General features: G+C 24.1%; 2 protein-coding genes across 2 annotated transcripts in view; one reads left to right on the forward strand and one right to left on the reverse strand.

Annotated features, from left to right (window-relative positions):
* Nucleotides 1-19,012, forward strand: part of LOC122853044 (putative uncharacterized protein DDB_G0282133) — a 29,849-nt gene extending 10,837 nt beyond the window's left edge. The window contains exons 2-12 of the mRNA XM_044153251.1: nt 2,011-2,244; nt 7,483-7,909; nt 8,038-9,537; nt 13,825-15,584; nt 15,778-15,998; nt 17,035-17,671; nt 17,755-17,862; nt 17,937-18,089; nt 18,179-18,295; nt 18,375-18,476; nt 18,551-19,012. Of these exons, the coding sequence (XP_044009186.1) occupies nt 2,119-2,244; nt 7,483-7,909; nt 8,038-9,537; nt 13,825-15,584; nt 15,778-15,998; nt 17,035-17,671; nt 17,755-17,862; nt 17,937-18,089; nt 18,179-18,295; nt 18,375-18,476; nt 18,551-18,679 (5,280 nt within the window). The 5' untranslated portion in view covers nt 2,011-2,118 and the 3' untranslated portion in view covers nt 18,680-19,012. The remainder of the gene's footprint in view (nt 1-2,010; nt 2,245-7,482; nt 7,910-8,037; nt 9,538-13,824; nt 15,585-15,777; nt 15,999-17,034; nt 17,672-17,754; nt 17,863-17,936; nt 18,090-18,178; nt 18,296-18,374; nt 18,477-18,550) is intronic.
* A 142-nt stretch (nt 19,013-19,154) lies between these two features.
* LOC122853048 (dimethyladenosine transferase 1, mitochondrial) lies at nt 19,155-21,411 on the reverse strand. The gene is made up of 3 exons (XM_044153269.1): nt 21,268-21,411; nt 19,888-21,045; nt 19,155-19,803 (listed from the first exon to the last, which is right to left on the reverse strand). Exons 2-3 carry the CDS (start codon nt 20,673-20,675, stop codon nt 19,503-19,505), a joined length of 1,089 nt encoding a protein of 362 aa, XP_044009204.1. The 5' UTR covers nt 20,676-21,045; nt 21,268-21,411; the 3' UTR covers nt 19,155-19,502.
* Nucleotides 21,412-22,193: the final 782 nt, after the last annotated feature.

Consider the following 22,193-nt stretch of genomic DNA (forward strand, 5'->3'; position numbering starts at 1 on the left):
CAATGTTATTTAACAAATTTTCTATAAACCTGTTTAATTGAACAATTTTCTTAATTAGATAAAATCAATGAGGGGCATTTTATATTTTATATTTGATTAGACATCAACCTTGATAGTTTAGGTATTCGTTTAAATGACACAAGGAATGCAATGTACACGATCAGTTATCTGACATTTATCTTGTATGGAATTTATTAGATAAACAATTCTATCGACTTGTCATTGAATTAATTAGTCATTTGATATTTTTCATATAAAAAATATATATTTATATGTATATTAAATAGTGAAATTTTGTATTTAATATTATAATTGAGCCAATACGTATGATAATGATTCAATGAGAAAGCTGGATGTGCATAAAAGATGCATCTATGTCTATAATTTGTCACTATAAATTTATACAAATATGTATATTTTATGAATCATTTATTATAAATAGGACAGTATCGCTTTATTTTAATTTAAAGATTTTTTTATTTCTTATTTTCTTTGTTTAGGTGTTGTTTAAATTTGGGAACCATAAAATCGCGAAATTTATACTCCGAAATATATTTTTTCAAATAGAAAAATTGAAAATAAAATAAAAATAATTGAAATTAATTTTTATCAAGTTTAGGATAATTATATTTGAGTGTTATTCAAATGTTGGAAGCATAATATCATGAAGAAAGTACGTGGAAATTTGTTGTTCAACAAATATGACCTGCAATATGACTCGGGACTTTTGGCTGCAAGTCATGGAAAATTATAAAATTGAAAAAAAAAAATACAAATAATTGAAATTAATTTCTAAAACTTTTAGGACACTTGTGTTTTGTTGTTATTTGAATAATAGAAGAATACTATAAAATAAGTACTTGGAAATTTGTTTTTAATTTTTCAACAAATATGACCTGCAGCGGAAAGTTCTGAGTATCATCTTCAGGTCATGGCAAATTATAAAATTAAAAATAAAAATATACAAGTAATTGAAAATAATTTCTGAAACTTTTAGGACACAACAACTAACATTGTTAGCAATTTACAAATTCTTTATGATGAGTTTTCAATTTTTTTTTTTTTTTTTCGAAAAGGCCTAATGGCAAAGCTTTGTTTTTATTTTTTAAATACTTTTTTTGGGATCAATTTAATGTTGATCTTACGTGCAAGACATTAATTATATTTTTTATACAAAAATAGTATTTTTAAACTTGGCGTGCTTTTCAACGATAAAATTATAAATTGATACGTGATATTTAAAGTTTGCTAGAAAAAAAAAAAAATACAAGATGCAGAAGAATTTTTCTATAGAGAAAATGTTGAAGACAATATTATTCAAGTATTAAAAAAAATGATAAATCTCATAATCGATGACTTGCACTTATTATATATATTTTATATATTTTTTTATTTTCAAAGATCGAGTCAGTGACTTGACTGTAGCACCGATCTCTTGAACCATCTGTTCTTCAACGAGCTGTAAAACATGTTGATGGTTTCCGGTCAACATTAGATCTGTAGAAATATCTTTTGTTTTATTTATATATTTATTTTTTCTAATCCATTTTTTTTCTTTATGTACACTATTACCTTTTTTTTCATACCATTTGAAATATATTATATACTCTGTTAAATTTTACCGACTGAATTTTTTTTTTCCTTTTTATCCAGCCGCAAGGTACATTACACAATATTTCGATTAAATGTCCCCAACTATATATTATTTAATAAATGGATAAAGATTACGTTAAGAAAATAAAAATATCTTATGCAACTCAATCATGGTTATTTTTTACAAATTCCATTTATCTTGGATGACAGAATTTAATTTTTTTTCTTTTTCTTTTTCGACTTATTCGAGGGACTATTCACGTCAGTTTGTCATTTATATTCTCATAGCTCCTTCAGAAATCATGATTGCCCATAAAATTTAATAGAATTACGTAAAATGAGTGGGAAATTTTGAAATATATTGTTTAAATTTAAATATTTTTAATATATTTATAATTATTTTTTCTATTTTTTCAGAAAGTATACTGACAAAAATGATGCTAATGTCAGTAAATGTTTTACTTGATAAAAGTAAATTATTAATTAAAAAAAATACTATATATTTGTCTTTTGGAGTAAGTGGTAATGACCATGACGAGCATCGCTGTCGGGCCGGCTAGCCTCGGCACGCCTCCTCCGATGCTAACGACAAAGAGATATCATCTTCAGCAAGACATGACCCCAAACTCCTCGTCACCAACGCCAACCAAGGTAATTAATTATAATCAAAATTCAATCACGTATGATATAATATATATTTTGTATTAAATATTCTACAAGAGATGACTGAAAAAAAAAGGCTACCATCTAACGAAATTTGAAAAATAAAAATGATTCAAATTAATACTCGAGAGACAAGACAATTTCTAACGATAGAAATATTTTCTTTCGTCACTCGAGACGAGACAAAGAAAAAAATTTTCAATGACAAGACAAGAGACTCAATCCTTCCATCTTCAATATTTCCTACATCCCTTTTTATCTCTGAACAATCAACAATCGAACAAGTCAATTACTTTTTCATATAGACATATACTTGAAAATAAAAATGAAAAAAGAAATATTTACTTAAAATTTAAAAAAATAAATGATCAAGTGTCATTGAAATGGGAATATATATAAAATCATCTGATAATTGAATTAATAGTACTTATTATGGACATGTGAAAGTGACCTTGATGCAATAATTTTTTGATTATATTATTCAATTATTATTGTGTATTTTTATTAAATGTGAAAGCTCATTATTTTATCGATAATCTCGAGTTATTAATTCATCCACCGGGAATTAAATTTTATATATTACATAACAATTATATATATTGCCGGCATTATATTATCCTGCATAAATATTTTATATCTTTGTAGAATTATTTTTCATTCATGTTATTATAAACATTAATGAGTTGTTTTTGTTTCTAATAATATATTTTTAAATTAATTTTTTAATTTTAATTATAACATGACTGTGTTACGTTATCATTTCGTCTTTCGAAAATGAAAGTAAATTTATATTATATATATATTCTTTAATTGTACTTTAAAAAAATTAACATGAGAAATAAAATTATACTTTTTTTTTGAAAATAAGAATATAAAGTAGATATAATAAAAGTTTATTTGCTTTTTTTTTTATAGATGTGTTTATTAGTTGTATTGTTTATTATAACAACTAAAAAAAAAAAATTATGGAAAACTGGTTTTACCTGAATTTATGAAGGACATTGTGTGAATCGTCGTGAAAGAATAAGTAAAAGTTTTTTTTTATATTTAAAAATTATACATTTTTTATTTTCTTGATGGAAATTTTTTTTATCAAATTTAATGTTTTTTTTTTTTTTTATATTCAAGCTCAAAGTAAATTACGTCATTCAGATCGCGACCTCAACATTTCTACATTTAATTAAGAAATTATAAATTAAATTATTTTTATTGCCCGTGGGAATAAAAATTGAAGGATTATAACGAAAAAAAAAAAATAAAATATATATTCAATTAGACAAATGAAATAAAATTTATGATTTTGAAAAAAATATAATTGGCTTGATGAAATGAGCCAACAAAAATTGTGACTTGAAAAAAAAAATAGATTGCAATAAAGTTGAATATTATTTAGTAGCTTCCTCAAAGTGTAATTATGTTTATGATATGGTAGCAATGCAGTTATCATTTTCCACATATATTTACAATGCACAACACATCAAATATTCTCACACATGCATAACTCGAAAAACCAGCAATAAATAAGCCACTAGAAATAAAATATGACTAATAAAAATAAAAATAAAAATAAAATATATACTTATTCTCATGTCGTATATGAAAAATGGATAAATAAATAAATAAAACATATAAAAAGAAGATAAACAAAAGAAAAAAAATTGAATCGAATGAATGCCTCGGTTGAGTTTATCTAATTTCATAGAAGGTGTAACTTGACTTAAATATACCTATATTTTTTATTCATTATTATTTTGTTCTTTATACCCTGTGAAGTTACGTTTTGCTTGGACGATGTTGTGCAACAAGCATGCACACAAATGCTCATCTAGCATGACGATACACCATATTTAATATTGGTACGTGCCCTCAAGATGTGAAATTTTTTTTTTTTCGTTTCTATATATATTTTAATATAAATAAAATATTAACTGACACTTATCTCGAATTTAAAATAATAATTTTCATATGAAAATACAAAAAAAATAAATTAAATTAAATTAATTGCAGCTTAAAAATTATTTACAATTTTCATGCTCTTCAAGTAAATTTCAACTTCATTAAAAAATAATTTTTTTTGTAATAAAATATCGTAATATATAAATTTTAGTATTTAAAAATTGTTAAATTTATTTTTTTAATGTCATTTTGACAATGTATAATTGATGGTATATATTATTTATTATTCATCATGTTCGTGGGACAGTACAACGTAAAAAACAAAATTAAAAATTATAAAATTAAAAAATAACAAACTAATGGCGAGGCTAATGTACCCATAACGACGTCAGTTACGTTTTAATACGTTCCGCGTAATCAGCAGGCTAAGGTAAAATAAATTTACCTGCGAAACGAATATATATTTATTTATCATAGTATAACAAAAAGGGGCAACAAAAACGCTTGACGAATTCAATGTTTATTTTTATATAATTTCTGTAATTTAAAGGAAAAAACATTATATTTTTTTTTCTTTAAATCAAAGCAGTTAAACCGTTAAATTTAAAAGCAATTTTTTTTTTTTTTTAATTATACATGTCTATTAATACAAATAATTACAAATTTCAGTTTAAATTTGTAATATTTATACATGTATTTTAAAATGCTCATCGTACAAGTATCGATTTTAAAAAAAATATATATATTTTTTATTTTTTTGGAACACTACCAAACACTTTCCCTATTATCATTTCAAAAATACTCGATGCAAAAATAAAAAAAAAAATATATGTATTTATAAAAAAAAAAGAAATTAGAAAGAAACATAAAGAGGATTCTTTGAGAAAATAAAATAATGATTATAAATGATAATAATAATGATAATTAAATACGGAATTTGGTCGCTTTCCCTTGTATTGTGCGTTAATAATGATAATAATGAAGTTGTTGCTGTATGTACTTACCGATGCTTGCTTGGGCACCCGGATGACTTTCGCACAGTGTGAATTAACTTTGGTTATACTTGGTGTGCAGGACAATGGGCGGTTCTTTTGTACTTCCGGTTTAACTATATTAACAAATGAAAATAAAAAAATTATATATTTTTTTTTAATATACAATAAATTCATAATAAATTTTGTAGAAAAAAAATATATATAAAAATTCTTCAAGTATTTTTTTAATCTATTCAAATATACATAAATTTATTGATGTCAAAATAAAAGGTAAAAATAAAAAAAAACATGTGTTGAAATAGTTCAAATAAATTTGCTTTATCGAAATAATTTTTTTTATATTTTCAAAAATATATATGTATACCAATATTACAATTAACATTTGGAAATTTTTTGATAAACGAGATTTTTTTTTTTTTCTTTAAATTAATTTAAACTAATTTTTATTTATTTATTCTATTTTTTTTTTTAATGATAGGTGGTTTTTACGTAATTAACTTTACACACCTTTATTTTTTTTTTTTTTTAATTTATCGTGTTAAATACGATACAAGCTGTGTAAGCAAGAAAAAGCTACTTAAAAATTTAAAAATTTTTATTTATGTGAAAGCCATTATTGAATTTTTTGTTTTTGGACCCAACCAGTCGACCTGTTCCATTTTCATACTTTTTAAAATGTGTGTCTGCTGGTTTTTCGTTGTCTCATTTTTTACTTATTTTTTTTCTTTTTTTTTTTGTTAAACTTTAGTGATAATTTTAATGGTATTGTATATTTTTTTAACGTTGTTTATTTTGTTTGTAAATGTTGAAAATACATGTGTGACTGAGAAGTCTTCATGCATGCTTCCGTATAGACACAAGAGTGTCACGACCTTCTTCAACTCAAAGAGAGTAAGATGAAAATGTTTTTTTTTTTTTTTTTTTTTATTTTAACACCTTTCATAAATCTAATTGGGTCATGATGAAACAGTCAAAGAAAAAACATGACCACCAAAAAAACAACAAAGAATAATAAATAAAAAAATAAATTTTATATTTTTATGAGGATATTACTTGTATATCTACCATCTGCAGTAATTGTAATTAATTTTTTTTTATTATAATATATTTTTTTTTTCTAAATAGCGTGAGTTCGATGTCCGTTGGTAGGTAAATTATACCACCTGCCCGACAAATGCAGGTGTGACATGACAACTATTGAATATTTTTCATACTCCGTTACAAACATTTATTAAATTTGAAAAAACAAATAATAATTTTAATAAATACTATCTATAAATACCGTTAGAAATCATCAACAATAACAATATTACAAAATATCCGCGGAATTAATTATTTTTACATATTTTGTAATATTGTTAAATATTAATTTAAAAAAAAAAAAAAAACAACTGCGATTTGATGCGATTTCAAGCAATGTTGTAATTGATGGTTAAAAAATAAATAAATTTTTTATTATTTAACTACGGAAATACGATTTCACTTGTTCAAAAACGGAAATAAAATATTCATCAATCGATTGATAAATTCCCTTGACATGACTTTCCACGCTTTTTTATATTTATTTATTTAAATGTAAAATAAAATAAATAAGATATTATTTTTTGATATTTAATACCACCTGTTTTGGAAAATATAATTTAATTTATACAGAATTTATAAAAACAGCAATGTTGAATCACAATTTATGTATATCAATTGCAATGTATCTTGGAAAATGTTAGAGTGAAAAGACAGATTGAAAGTATCTTAGACTCGTGTAACACGAATTTAAAAATTGTTTAAAACATATACAGCACATATACCAACTTGAGAGATATATATATAATGACAAAATCACATGGGACTTTGCTTCTTTGCCAGGTCACACGAGACTTTTTATTTTACAAGTTTCAAGTCTCTTCCATGTCCATCCTTGACAGTAGTTATCTATTTGCAAAATCTACTCATCTATATTTTTTATATTATTTTATATCATATGATCCTGTGACCTTATATAATTTTGACTTGATAAAAATTATTTAGAAAACTTTTCTAAATAATTGGAAATTTTTCGAAATTGTTTTTTAATTCAACTCTCCAACTCTGAGATCATTATAACAGTAAAATAATTTCATTCAATAACATTTTAATTAATGTTTTTCAAAAAATAGGGTCATTTTTTTTTTCTCTCAAATTTTTATCAACCTTTTTTAATTAATTAATTAATTAATTTTTGTAAATAACTTGAAATATTTTGGCTTATTAATTTCATTAAATATAACTGTTATTTATAGGCATTTAAAATTTAATTAATAAGTATTTTTATTTTTTTTTTTTGTTGTTGTTCAATTAGAACTATGAAACGTTGAGTAAAGGAAAAAAATCATGGAGTGTACGTCTTGGTTTATCACGTCAACATCAAACATCAGATGATGCAACTAAAAATTGGGGTACAATAAGTGGTGGTAGTGCATTATCACGACAAATGTTGTATGGTGAACCATGGTTATATGGTACTGTTAGATCAACAAGAGGATGTATTGAACATTGTAATTTTTTAACAGCATCACCAACAACAACAACAACGACAACAGTATTACCATCACAATTAACTGGTTCACCAATACTTGTTATATGCTCATGTCCAGAATTTTTAAGTGGTACTACAAGAAAATTAGGTAATTGTAAAAAATGTGGTGGTCACAGACTTGCAAGAATACCATTGGGTGGTACATGTAGAATACCCGAAACATCATCAAGAATAAGACCAAGTCTTGCTGGTAAATATATTATATAATTTATAATTGTAACTGATTTATGTTTTTTTTAAAAAAAAAAACAAAGCTAATTATTTTTTCTTTTTTGACTATTGTTATTTTTGTTAATGAATTTTTTGGAATTTTATTAGGTGTATTGAGGCCATCAGTTGATGATCCATATGATTTAATGCGACGTAATCGTTTAGTTGAACCACGTTCACGTGCAAAAAGTATATCACCTCATCGTCAAACAAATCAACGTGATACAAGAAGTCAAAGTGTTATACGTTCAACAATTAAAGAACGTAAAACAACAGCTGAAAATGTATCAAGAAGTGAATGGTTTGATACAAATATTAACTATGATAATTCTTGTCATAATAAAACACGTTTATCAACACCATCATCAATGTCCAAAAATGAATGGACTATTAATGATCAAACTGATGATACATCAACAAGAAATACAACAACAAATTTATTAAAAATAAATAAAAAAAATCGCTCATGGCAACAAGATCCAAGTAGTGTATCATCATCTGGTACAATGATTAATCAAGATAATTGGAATGATAAAATAATACAAAATAATAATTCAATTAATAACAATAGCAATAATAATATTGATTCAAGAAAAAGTATACTTGAATGTAATGTTAATCCATATTTACTTGTTAAAAAAAAAAATCAAGATGACGATGATGATTTGAGTGATGATTTATCAGACAATGAACTTGAACACAGTGTTAATGTATCATCAAGTTTATTTGATCCATCAAAAGTTAAATCAATTGAAAGATTACCAAATCACAGTTCAGTTGCTGCAATTGGTGGACAAAGAATACGTGTTTTTACTGAAATTAGAGAATTATCATCTGATGATGATAACAATAATAATAATAGTAATAATGATTTACCATTAACACGTATACCAATTCCAAAAATATCACCCAAAAGACCACCAAGAAAACAAAAAGAAAATAAATTTATTATAAAAAGTATATTAAAACGTGGTAAAACAGATGGTTGTAATAAAAAAAATGTTTTTTTTAATATAAATAATGTTATATTAACACCTGAAAAATCAAATGGCATAATAACAACATTAAAAAAATATAAAAATATGAAAAATAATAAAGATGATAAAAATAATAAATTAATTAATGAAACAAATAATAATAATAGTAATAGTAATAATAATAATAAAATTCAACAAGATAAACCAAAATTTATAACAATTCCAAATATAAAAGATTTAAAACGTACTGAAAAAATACGAGAAAATAAAAATCATGAAATAAAAATTGTACCAGATGTTAAAATATATCCAAAAATTGAACGTAAAATTATTATTGATAATAATAAAAATAATAATAAAATTAAACCTCCAGAAGTGCCTATTAGAAATAAACGTATTAATGAAAAAATTGATAAAGATAATGATGATAATGTTAATATAATTAATAGTAATGATAATGATAATGAAAGTTTAATTAAAAATATTAATGATGATGATGATATTTTGATGAAAAATGAAATTATTAGAAACGAGGACGAGACTGATTTGGAAATTGAAATTGAAGAACTCAAGGATCAACAACTACCCGACATTGGTAGTGATGAAAAAAAATTATTACTCAAGGCTAATGGTGAGTTTTATACCCTTTCACTTGAATATATATTTATAAATAAATATTAATTTTAAATAAACTCAGTGGATTCAAATTAAAGTAAATTTTCATTTAAATAATTTTCAACTAAAAAAACTTGAAAAGTGTAAATAGAATTTATGCAACTGTTATCTTTCATTGTTGTTGAAAAGAAAAAAAAAAAAAAAACAATAGTCTGTTAATGTCACAATCCTTGAACCCAATGAAAAAAATATAAAATCACTTATCAAGGATTGCAATCAAGGACAGTACATGTGCAATTTATAACGGTGATAGTTAATTTTTTTTTCTTTTATTTTTTTATTAAATATATATGTCTGTTAAATATATTTAAAACTTTATATAAATTAATATTATTATTTTAAATCATACATTAACATTTAACATAATGACAAAGTGCAAAAATTATGTCTGACCATATATAGTTCTTAACCACTTTGGATTTATTTGTCTCGCGATATTATTTGACATTTTACACTTCATTTTTTATATGCCAGATAAATGAAGTCATCTTGACATTTTTTTATAAATTTTTTTTTGTGGGCGATATATATTTATATTGGAAAAAAAAAAAAAACAATTTGATAAATAATATACCTCTTCATGTATATAAATTAAAAAAATTTTAATTCATACTTCAAGATAAGCCTGAGTAAATAATTTACAACCACTTCAGCTTCATTTATATCAGTATTATTTGTAATTTAAAACTTTGATATATATTTAAAGTAAAAAAAAATTTTGAAGTTATCTTGAAAATTTTTGTGTGCGTCATTAAGCATTGGACTCAATGTTGTTATCGTGGGCGTTGTTATATATATTGGAGAAAGGCTAGATGTTGTTGGGGGATGTGGCTGTCCCTGAAACACGTCCTCTGCATTCGTATATGTACTTAAGTCTTAACAAATAATGATCAACCAAAGAAAACCATCCAGTCCCCAAGTTGTTGGTAAGATAAGGTCATGGTCGGGCATGTCTATGTCTCCATTGCACTCATTCCTCTTTCTTTTTTTTTTTCTCCATTTCCAATCAATTCCCATTACCTTTATTGATCTTTATATTTTTTTTCAATTGACCATTACATAAATGTAAAATTTTCTATATATTGAAATATCATTAAATTAAAATTGAGCAATATTTTTTTTTCATCAATCCAATACATGACATTTAATTTTTCTTTATATAAAAATGTAACAAAGAATTTTTTTTTTCATCTTTCTTTCTTCATTTGTGTGACAAATATAAATTATAAAGGGTATTGTTTTCATTGAGTATATATAAATGAAATTGAAAGGTTAGTTTGATTTAAAATGAAAGTGCTTGCGTGGGAAAGGCACGAATTGATCTGGACAATGGATATATGTTGGATCCCTTATATGGTACAAGTACATTTATCGGTATTAACGCATCATGAATGCCAATCACGAATGCGGTAGTCAGGAAGAAGTCAGACATATACTATATATCTAGTTGGATCAGTTTTTCTTTTTTTTCTTCTTCTTCTTCATCATCATCTTCTTTTTCTTCCTCTTCTTGTGCAATTTTTTTTTTGCTCATTCTTATTTTTTTTATTTACTTCCTTTTTGTATTATTATTTCATTCCTCTCATCATCTTTCTTATTTCTTTTTTTTTGTTCATTTCTTTTAATTTACATCCTCTCAACACTCGACAATACACACCTTGCTTTATATTTATTATTATTCTATATTCTGTCCCATTTTACTCGACGAATATCGATGGGAAATTCATGTTTAAAAAATAAAACATTATATGCAGACTTCCTGTGTGATCGTGTTTCCTGTTTAAACTCGTGATGAGATTAGATAACTTCTTGGGATTTCCGTTGATTTATCAATAAAATTCAGCTTGATAAATTAAGGTTTTAGAAACTATTTTGATAAAAATTCATTATAGTAAATCTTTAAAAATAAGTAACTATTAAAAATAGTTGAAAAATAAAATAAAAAAAAGTTTCCATGTTTAATGATTTATGATCCGTGAACGTGTTGCTCCATATGAAACTCTAGACTTTTTTTATTGAATTTTATTAATTTTCATTTCTATAATTTTTTTTTTTTTTATTAAATACATGGTAGTTAATTTTTTTTTTCTTCTAAACTGGCGCCATCAATATACAATATATATAATTTTTTATTTCACTATTTTTTTTACCTCAATTAAAGTGATTGTTCAAGAGTGCTTTGACCATCTATTATAATATGTTAAAACACATTATTTTGCATTTACATTTTTCTTAATGATAAATACTATTGCATATGATTTTTTTTTTTTAAATCAATCACTTACAACAATCATTATTATTTATTGAAAAGAATAAATTTACATAATCACTTAAATAAAAAATAAGAAATAACATTGACAAATAAATTTTACAATCCACTCAAAATTAAATAAAATTTATTTAATGCTCATTTGTGATAATCACCGTGCCATAACGATACCATTTATTATGAAAAACAATTTTCTAAATCGCATTTATGATTAAATAACAAAATAAAAAAAAACATTTGAAATAAAAAAATAGACAAATAAAAAAGTGCATTACCTCTATGAACGATTACGCAAAGATTGAATGAAAAAAAATTGACAAAAAAAAGGTAATAAATATTTATTTGTTTGTTTTTATATATTTGTGGTTGGGAATAATAAAAAGTGGTGAATTTTTTTTTTATTTTTTCAATAAAAACAAACAAGCATACATCAATGTTGCCAAGTAATAATCAAGTAATTTAAACACGTTGCACTTTCACAATTTTATATGGTTATTTATATCAAGTCATACGTAAAATTAATCACTTGATTTACAATTTGATATCTCATCTTTCTATTTAAATTGTAGCTAAAAAAAAATGAGATATATTTTTAATTTTTTTAAATAAAATTAAGAAGGTGATAATATAGTTGTAATATTATTATTTCTTATAAAATTGATAGCAGTTTATAAAATAGACCCGTTGCCCGGAAATCTCTAGGGAAATTAATAAACAGTTGGAGATAGATTTTTAAAACTTGTGTGGGCTTAATCATTATTATCTCAAGCAAGTTTCATATACAAGTTGGTATTTTAAATGTAAATAAAATATTTTAAAATGAGGACAATTTTTTTTCTTTCTTTAAAATGATAAGATATATATAAACTAATTTATTTAATGACTTGATATTTTTTTATTTGTTTATTTTTTTAATTAAATATAATATTGTGGCTACTGATTTTTATGTTTATTAATTTTTAATTATATTTTTTCTTTCTTATACAGTTAATTTTATATATTTATATATTTTATAACTCATCACCACAAATGAAAATAAATTTAAATAAATAATTGACCACTTGATCACTTCCCATGAAACATTATGCTTCCTCTTTTATCATTTTACCTCAGTGCTTTTGCTTATTTTTGTATACACACTGTACCTATATACCTTCGTGGTCACTATTTTTTTTTGTGGTTTCTTTGTATCTCGTGCACGAATCCCTTAACCGTGAGAATAACAACAACCAAAGGACATCCGTTTATTTATAAATAAATAAATTATAATTAAATAATTAATTTCATCATTCAGAGAAATTTTGGCATTTAATCAATAAAAAATTGTAACTAAAAATACAACAACAATGATGATGAGAACAGAGAATTAATTTGCAAAGAATAAAAAAATAAAGAAAAACATGAAAATTATAGAACACGTGGATTTCGTTTTGCACGATTGATGTTCAGTGGACTGTTTTAATCGGGGACATGTTCCAGTGCGATTTTAAAATTTCTTTTTTAATTTTTTAATTTGTTTTTGAATAATTTTACTTATTTTCTTTTGACTTGTTTATCGAGTTACATTCACTGGTAGTTGGTACATGCAATTACACTCAGTATAAATGTATAATTATCCTAAAATAAAAATTTCATACGATTTCGAAATTTCACGACAATGCAAGTATATATGAATAACTAATTTTTTTGACTTTTCGAATATCACCAATTAATGAAACCCCAAAACTTTAACGATTTCACAATTAATCGGGTCATCTTGAGATCCGGATCAACAACTTATTTATTTATAAATTTTATTCTCAAAATATATTAAATTTTTCTTCATTGAAATTGATATAATTATTTAAATAAATTTATTTTACTTTGATTTTTTTTTCTAATTTATAAATCCACTGAGAGATAATAAAAATATCATTTTTCATTTCTTTTATATGATTTCATATTAATTGAAAAATAAATATATTTTTTTATTAGATAATAACAAAAGATCAAGTTTAACAAGAAGTCAAAGTGACAGATCATTGGAAAAACTAGATAATTTATCATCAAGTATTCAATATTTGGATACAATGCGACTGAGTTTACGTCGAGCCAAAGATTCTAAAGAAGACAACATAATATTGCCAATATCAAGTGAAATAATTATTAAACCAATCGAATCAACAACAAAAACAACAAAAACAACAACAACATCAACAACATCAAATGAATTGCCACAAGAATATTTTCGTAAAATGAGACCAACAAGTTGGTCACCACCACCAACCGGTAAATCAAAACATTCATCATCACGTGAGCGTACAAGTGATCCAGGACCATTTGACAATAAAATTATAATATCAAATGACTCCTCAACAACTGATAAAAATACATGGTGTAGCAATGATACTGATAATAAATCAAAAATAAATATAATATCACCACTTGTTGAAAATAATAATATATGTAAAATAACAGTTACACCAAAATCATCACCATTGATACATCGTTTACAAGTTGGTAGTAATGATACACAAAAAATAACATCAAGAAGAACATCAATATTAATAAATGGTGATTCAACAAATGACAATGATAATATTAAAAATAATAATAAAGTTACAATAAGTGTTGGTGGTGAAAATAGTGTTTGTAATCCAACAGTTATATCAGTTAATTCAACAACACCACCAAAAATTAAAAACTCCATTGAAAATAATCGTACACTTGTTATACTTGATAATTATAAATCAAATATTGTACTTGAATCATCAATTGACGATAATAATATTAATAAAAAATTAAATACTGATGATAATATCAATAATAACAAAGATAAAGATGTAATTATTAAAAATAATAATGATTATTTGGATAATTCTTTAACAAAAGAATCAATGATATCAAAATTATTAGAGGATTCATTAAAAAAGGCTCGTGAAAATGGTGAGATACTTGATGAAAGTAGTGGTGAAGCAATATTACGTATATTAAAACAAAGTTTATTAAAAAATAAACAATATGAAAGTTCAGAATTAATAATTAAAAATGATGATAATAATAATTATAAAAAGCTACCAATTGATAATTCAAATATTGATTTTGTAAGAAAAAATTTATTTTTAGATGAAAATCCATATGAAATAATAAAAGAACCAATTTATGAAGAAATACCAGATGAACCACCACCATTACCACTAAGTCCACCACCAATTGAAGATTTTATAAAAGATAAAATATATTTACAAAATGATTATAAAGAATCATATTATAAAAAAGTTAATGCTGGACAATATTTAGGTTCATATTTAACAAATAATTTATTTGTTAATAATAAAAATTCTACAGATATTATTGAAACAAATGTTGATAATTATTTAACTAAAAATAGTGATGAATTTTTTGATCAAACAACATCAGTATCATTGTCATCATCAGCATCATCATCATCTGATGGTAATTTAACTAAAAAATTTGAATTATTAAATTTTTTGATGGATTCAAAAGAACGTCCAGTGACTGTTGAAGAAGATGAATTAGTAGTAGATGAAGAAGAAGAGGAAGAAGAAGATGATGATGAAGATGAGGATGATGATGAAGATGTTGATGATACTGAAGGAGATCTTGAGGCACTTTATGAACAAAAAGAAACAAGTATGGGTGATTTAAGTTCAAAAAGTTCGCAAATATCAAATGTCTCAGACAGCAGTGAAGAATGTAATATCATTCTTACCAGTTCAACAGAAGCATCAAAGGTATTTTTTTTATTTTTCCATCTAAATTTTTCATCCTCTTTATTCTTTTTTTTTTTTTCTCTTTCCTTGAAATATAATGAAAGATTATTTAGATACAAATTATAAAAAAAGAATAATATTTGTATTGTCTATGATTTATAATTTTGTTTTTTTCTTTTTTTTAAATATTAATTTTTTTTCATTGCTATTACAGACACGGACAGTGGATATTGAAAGAACTGACAGTGGTGTTGGATCTGAGAGCAGTCAAGCAAGTAGCAGTAGCCGCGGCGTCGCGAGACGATGGCGAACAGGAAATGCCACCATCTCTTCTGGTCCGGCTAGTTTACTTGGTGGAATCCCACAGGTCATATCCGCTGATGCGAAACTCTGTGAGGATTGTGAGCAACGCTTAGATCCCCTAATCACTGATAGGTATATACACTGAGGAAATTGGTATATTAAAAATAATAATATAAAAATTCTTAACCGTGGAAAAAGTATCATCACAATTTTTTCGATTAAAAATATGAAAAAAAAAAAAATTATAAAAACTAAATCAAGTATATAAAAATAAATACTATTTACTTCCTTTCATAATATTGATAATTTTTTTTTTTTTTTTTATTGTGATGATCAATGTCATTTTTATTTAATTGAAAAAATATTTTGTTGATCAATCAAGCGAAATATTGTCTGTTACAATTGAATGAATTCTTTGATTCATATAGGTGAGATTGTGCATTTTCCGGTTTACTTTCGTGTTTCAATAGAAAGGCCCATACTTGATTAGCATGCAGATTATTTCTCCACAACATGTATATATCATCATAAAATTGCATTGCCATATTTTCACAATCTATTTTTAAATTTAAATAACATATAATATTATTTTTTTTCATTGATTTTTCCGAGTTATGTCAATCAAAAAATTTGATGTTACCTTGAAGCAATTTAATTATATCCATAAAATAGAGAATGTCAATAGTTACAAGACACGTTAGGTGAAATATATTTAATCGAATTTATTCGATAATGACGCTTTCGCTCTACTCTTTGGTAAAATAAATTGATAGTAGGTGAAAGTATGTTTTATATATTGTACACGATAGTCTTTACTTGCAAATATAATTGTACATGATATGCCCCAAAGAATCATAATCAGATTGTCAATTCTATATACATGAATATTTTATTTATAAATATTTTTATGATACCTTTAACAAGCCAGAGTGAGCGTGTGTGTTAGTTGATTATTTAAATGAACATTTGAATTTTAATTTATCGACATATTTAAAAATTATTAACAGATTATAAAAACTGGTTAAGAAAGTATAATAATTTTTTTAACTGTAAAATTTATTAGTAATATTTGAAAGTCAATTAATTCATATTGATATTATGTATGTATATATTTTTCTTTTTCTAAACATTTAATACTAATTATTTTTTTGTTTGTTTGTTTTTATAGTGGAGTCGTTTACGCACCTTTCGTTTGTCGAAAGTGCTCAAAAAAACGAGCAGAAAGAAAAGAAATAATAACTGAAATTGTTGAAACTGAACAAAAATATGGTAGAGATTTAAGAATAATTCTTGAAGAATTTCATCGACCAATGTTGAGAGCTGGATTATTAACACAAGAACAATTATCAGCAATATTTTTAAATGTTGAAGAATTACTTGAGCATAATTTAATGCTTGCTGATAAACTTAAAGAAGCTGTAGAATTAAGTCAAGTATCTGGTGATGAAGATTTAATAAATGTTGATTTAGGTAAAATATTTCTTGAATCAGAAAGAATGTTACATGCATTTGAAAGTTATTGTACACGTCAAGGTGGTGCAAGTTTACTTCTTCAAAATCTTGAAAAAGAAAAAGAATTATTACGTATATTTTTAAAAGTTTCACAAATGGAAAATACAGTATTGAGAAGAATGAATTTAAATTCATTTTTAATGGTACCAGTACAAAGAGTTACTAAATATCCACTTTTACTTGCTCGTTTATTAAAAGCAACACCATCAGTACGATCAGATGTACAAGATGCCAGAAAAAAATTGGAACAAGCTCAATCAAATATTGAACTTCATTTGGAGCACATGAATGCTGTAATATATTTTTTTAATTAATATAATAAAGAAAAATAAAATTATTTATTAATTTGTTTATTTTTTTTTTTTGATAATTTTAGGAAGCCAAAGATGTTACATCAACAAAACTCTGGCGAAGAATATCAATCATTCAAAATGGAAGAAGATCAAATGGTGAACAAGATATTGTCAATATTAAAATGAGAAAAGTTAGTTGGAAAAAAAATATACAAATATAATTATTATGAAAAATATTTTCTATTAATTAATTTATATTGTCTAGATGGCTGTTGAGATACTTGAATGGGCACATGAAGAGGCTAGATTTGTTTTGGAAGGACGTTTATTAGTTGCACAACCAACAGATAATAATTGGAAAAGAGGTAGAACAGTTAAACTTGCACCTGTCACTGCAATGCTTGTTACAAATGGAAAAGTAAATATTATTTTTTTAATTTAAATATCAATTATTGTCAATCAGTTTAACTATAATGATACTAATTTTTTTTTTTTTTTATTAAATAGTCAAACACTGAATTTTTGGATTCAAATGATGATTCTCTATTTCCAAGACAAATTGGAATTAAAGAAGCTACATTGTTATTGGTGAAAGAAAAAATTGGCCGTTACTCACTTCTTCGTGTAAGTTATTGCAAAATATATAATTAATAATAATGAATATAAAAATTATAAATAATTAATTTTTTGTTAATTTTTTTAGGAACCATTGTGTCTTGATAAATGCATCGTGTGCTGTGAGACAGATCTTGAAGATTACTTTGAAATTCAAGAACTTTCAACAAAAGAAACATTTATTTTTAAAGTTAGTAAAAATAATTATTTTAAATTTAAATGTATTAAATATTAAATATTAAATAATTTTTAATTTTTATTCAGGCTGAAGATGGAGCAAGAACAAAAAGATGGTGCAGAACATTGCAAGCACATGCACAATCATTGGGAAGTTGGCGAAGACGTCGTGGCGCACTTCCAAATATAATGATATGTGGTGTTGCAAGAAGTTGAGTTAGGTAATAATTTAAACTTCAACATCTGATAACCAAATAAAAGCTTCATAAAAGTTCTTCATAACTGTTCAGATAAATATATATGTATATGCATTTTTTTTCCATGAAAAATCAATACAAATTGAAGAAAAAATAATCGAAATATTATTCAAATATAATTATTACAATTAATAATTTCTGTTGATATAATTAATTTAAATATCAGAAATTTATAAATTTATAAATAATACGCACATAATATATTATAGTAAGGTTAGATTTTAATTTAAATAAAAAAAAAAAAACAACAGAACAAAATTAAATAACTAAATTATGTTGAGAAAAAAAAAAAGAAAAAAATTGAGTAGCTGTGATAACGACTGGATTAATTGGGATGTAATTAATTTTTTTTTTTTAAATTCTTTTTTTGCAAATGATAATAACTAAAATACAAAAATTTTTTAAATTTTCACAAATGCTCTTTTTTTTTTCCTATTCAGTGCCAGTAAATTTGCGAAAAAAAAAATAAAAATATCCATTATAATTTTGTTAATCAACTTTGTATTTCAATTAGTTAAAAACGAAAAAAAAAAAATGTATTACACAGTATTTAATGGGCCAACACAAAGGTAAAATTTATCGATATTTTTCAAGTGTTTAAATCTCTGTAAATATTTACATTTGCACTAAAAAATATATATTTTTCTTATGGTAATTGTAAAGCAGAAAAGAAAAGAAGAAAAAAAAAAACTCAACAACTGCAATTAAATGTGAAATAATATGTAATAAAATTTGTTTTGTTAAACATACAAATTTGTTTTTTTATTTTTTTCTTAAAACCATCAAATATTTTCTTGAATTTTTTGCTCTGTGTCACTAAATTCTTCAGTTGGAATTAAATAATCATCATCAATGTCTGTTATTTGAAGACTTACAGCTTGATTTTTACCAAGTACTTTTTTAGATGCACGATAATTATAACTTTCAAGACCTGGATGATTTTCAACGAGATATTTATAAGCTGTACAAAGTTTATCAACATCTTCAACACTAAATTGCACTGGTCTCATTGTTGGATCAAGATCAGACAATTTAAACATCATCATTGTCATGTCTTCAGTAACTTCCGGTGGAAATAATGTTCTGTAATAAAAATAAAAAATTATTAATAACAGTAATCAAATTGAAAAACATGATAAAATCATTTAAAAAATTAAAAATACATACTTGATACATGAACGTGACCATTTTTGTCTGAATGAAAATAAATGTCTTGACATTTTTTCAAATAGTTTAAAAGGATGAGTTGTTCTTGGTGTTATCAATGGCTCAAATGTAACAACACCAACATCAACATCAGGTGCTGGAACAAATGCTTTACCAGGTATCATAAATCTTAATCTTGGATAAGTCCATGCTTGTGACATAAGTGACAATCTACATCTTTGTTCATCCAGAGGTTGTGCAACAATTCTTTCAGCAACTTCTTTTTGAAATGTTAATAATAATTTAACACGTCCCATTGACCATGCTCCTCTTTTTTCAGATATATCATGTAACCAATTAATAATTAATGGTGTTGATACATTAAATGGTAAATTACCAATAATATGAATTTTTGGATATTTATCATTCCATTCTTTTTTAAAATCATCTGGTATTATTGTTGTTAAATTTGTTTTTAATATATCATCAAAAACAATATCCATTTTACCATTAATTGTTTCAAATGTTTCAGCTAACATTTCTAATGTTGGCTTAAAACGATAATCTTTTTCAACGACAATTAATTTATCTGGTAATTTTTTCATAATTGAACGTGTTAAACCACCTGGTCCAGGACCAACTTCAATAACTTGTGAACCATTTATATTTCCAGCTTGACGTATTATTTTATTTATCAATCGTTCATCCATTAAAAAATTTTGAGCCAATTGTTTTCTTGCTTGAAGACGATAGAGCTTGAGAATATCTCTTATTGATGGTAATGGTGGAAATCTTAAATTTGCAGCCATTTTAATATATGTTTATTTTTAATATTTAACTAATTAATTATAAATTTAAAAAAAAGAATAATATAAACTACAAAATTATTTATATTAAATAATTATTCTTCTGATACTGTTGTTTCTGGTAAATCAAAATCATCAAAGTATTGCTCTTGTTTAATTGCCTTCAGTGTATATGAATAAATTGATAATACAGTAGCTCCTAATAATCCACCAACAATAAGATTTCTATTACGTATTACTTTTAATTTTTTTACTCTGTCAATATTTTCTTGTTCAACTCGTTTAATCCAGTGTAAATCAGATGTTGATAATTTTATAGAATCCTTTGACAGATCAACTTTTGGCATACGATCACCGTCCATGACTCGATAATCTATCAATATAAATAAATAAACAATTATTAATTTTATATTATAGAATTTGTTGCATCAGTTATACAATAATATAATACCAGTAAAAAGTTAGGTTATAGTTGAATAATTAAAAACAAAAAAAAAAACATAGAAATGTTTATTTCTGTTTTAATATTGTAATAACTATTGATAATGTTGGTAATTGTTTGAAAATATTTATTATTTGTGTAATGATTATTTACCTTAATTTTGCAATAAACAACAATTGACTTTTTATCAATTATTACAAGCCGGAGTTTACTGAAAATGCAAAATTTAAAATTTGAATTAAATTTTAATATTCAAAAAAAAATTAATTAATATGTAAATATAATGAAATTAAATTTATAATAAAATAATAATTATACTTATCTTAAATAGAGACTTTTTTCTTTTTAATTTTCTAGTTATTTTATTTTATTTTTTTTTACTAGCTTATTGCCATTTTAATTCTAGTTAAACCGCGACAATTTAAATACTCAAAATTATTTAAACTCTAAATTTTTGTCATTTTTAATTTATTATTTAAAGTCATTTTTTATCAAATAAAAAACGAATAAATTTTCGGAGTAATATATATTTTTTTTTGCAGTATCATTCAAGACTTCATGAGTCATCAGAATTTTATGATTTTTTTAAAAATTCATGATGAATTTTTCAAATAAATTTATATCGATTTTCTAAGCCGACATAAAGTGTCGTAAATTTTTTTTCAAATCAAGAAAAGTTTTACAAAAAAAAAAATTAGTTATACTGAATTAAAATTTATGAAAAAAGAATTGATATTATATATACGCGGGATTATAAAAACATAATCAGTAAATTCAGTAACTATGGATAATAATTGGAGCGTAATGCTGATGTATAAGCTCAAACCATTATCGTTAATAGTTAATACAGCCGTTAGCATTAATTTTGTCGAGTATACAGAAACCTTCATCCACAAAACCACCCTCAAAAATTTATCATCCTCATTCAACTATCCCTTTTTGTCCATTTTTATCTGTACCCTTCTCTCTTTGTCTCTCAATCACTTCTCAATTCTCATCGATACTTCAATATGTTCAAATATGTGCTCTTATAATACAACAATTCCCCCATTAAAATAAATACAATTCTATGAAAATTC

The sequence above is a fragment of the Aphidius gifuensis genome, linkage group LG3 (assembly GCF_014905175.1).
Source record: "Aphidius gifuensis isolate YNYX2018 linkage group LG3, ASM1490517v1, whole genome shotgun sequence".
Taxonomy (NCBI): Eukaryota; Metazoa; Arthropoda; class Insecta; order Hymenoptera; family Braconidae; genus Aphidius; species Aphidius gifuensis.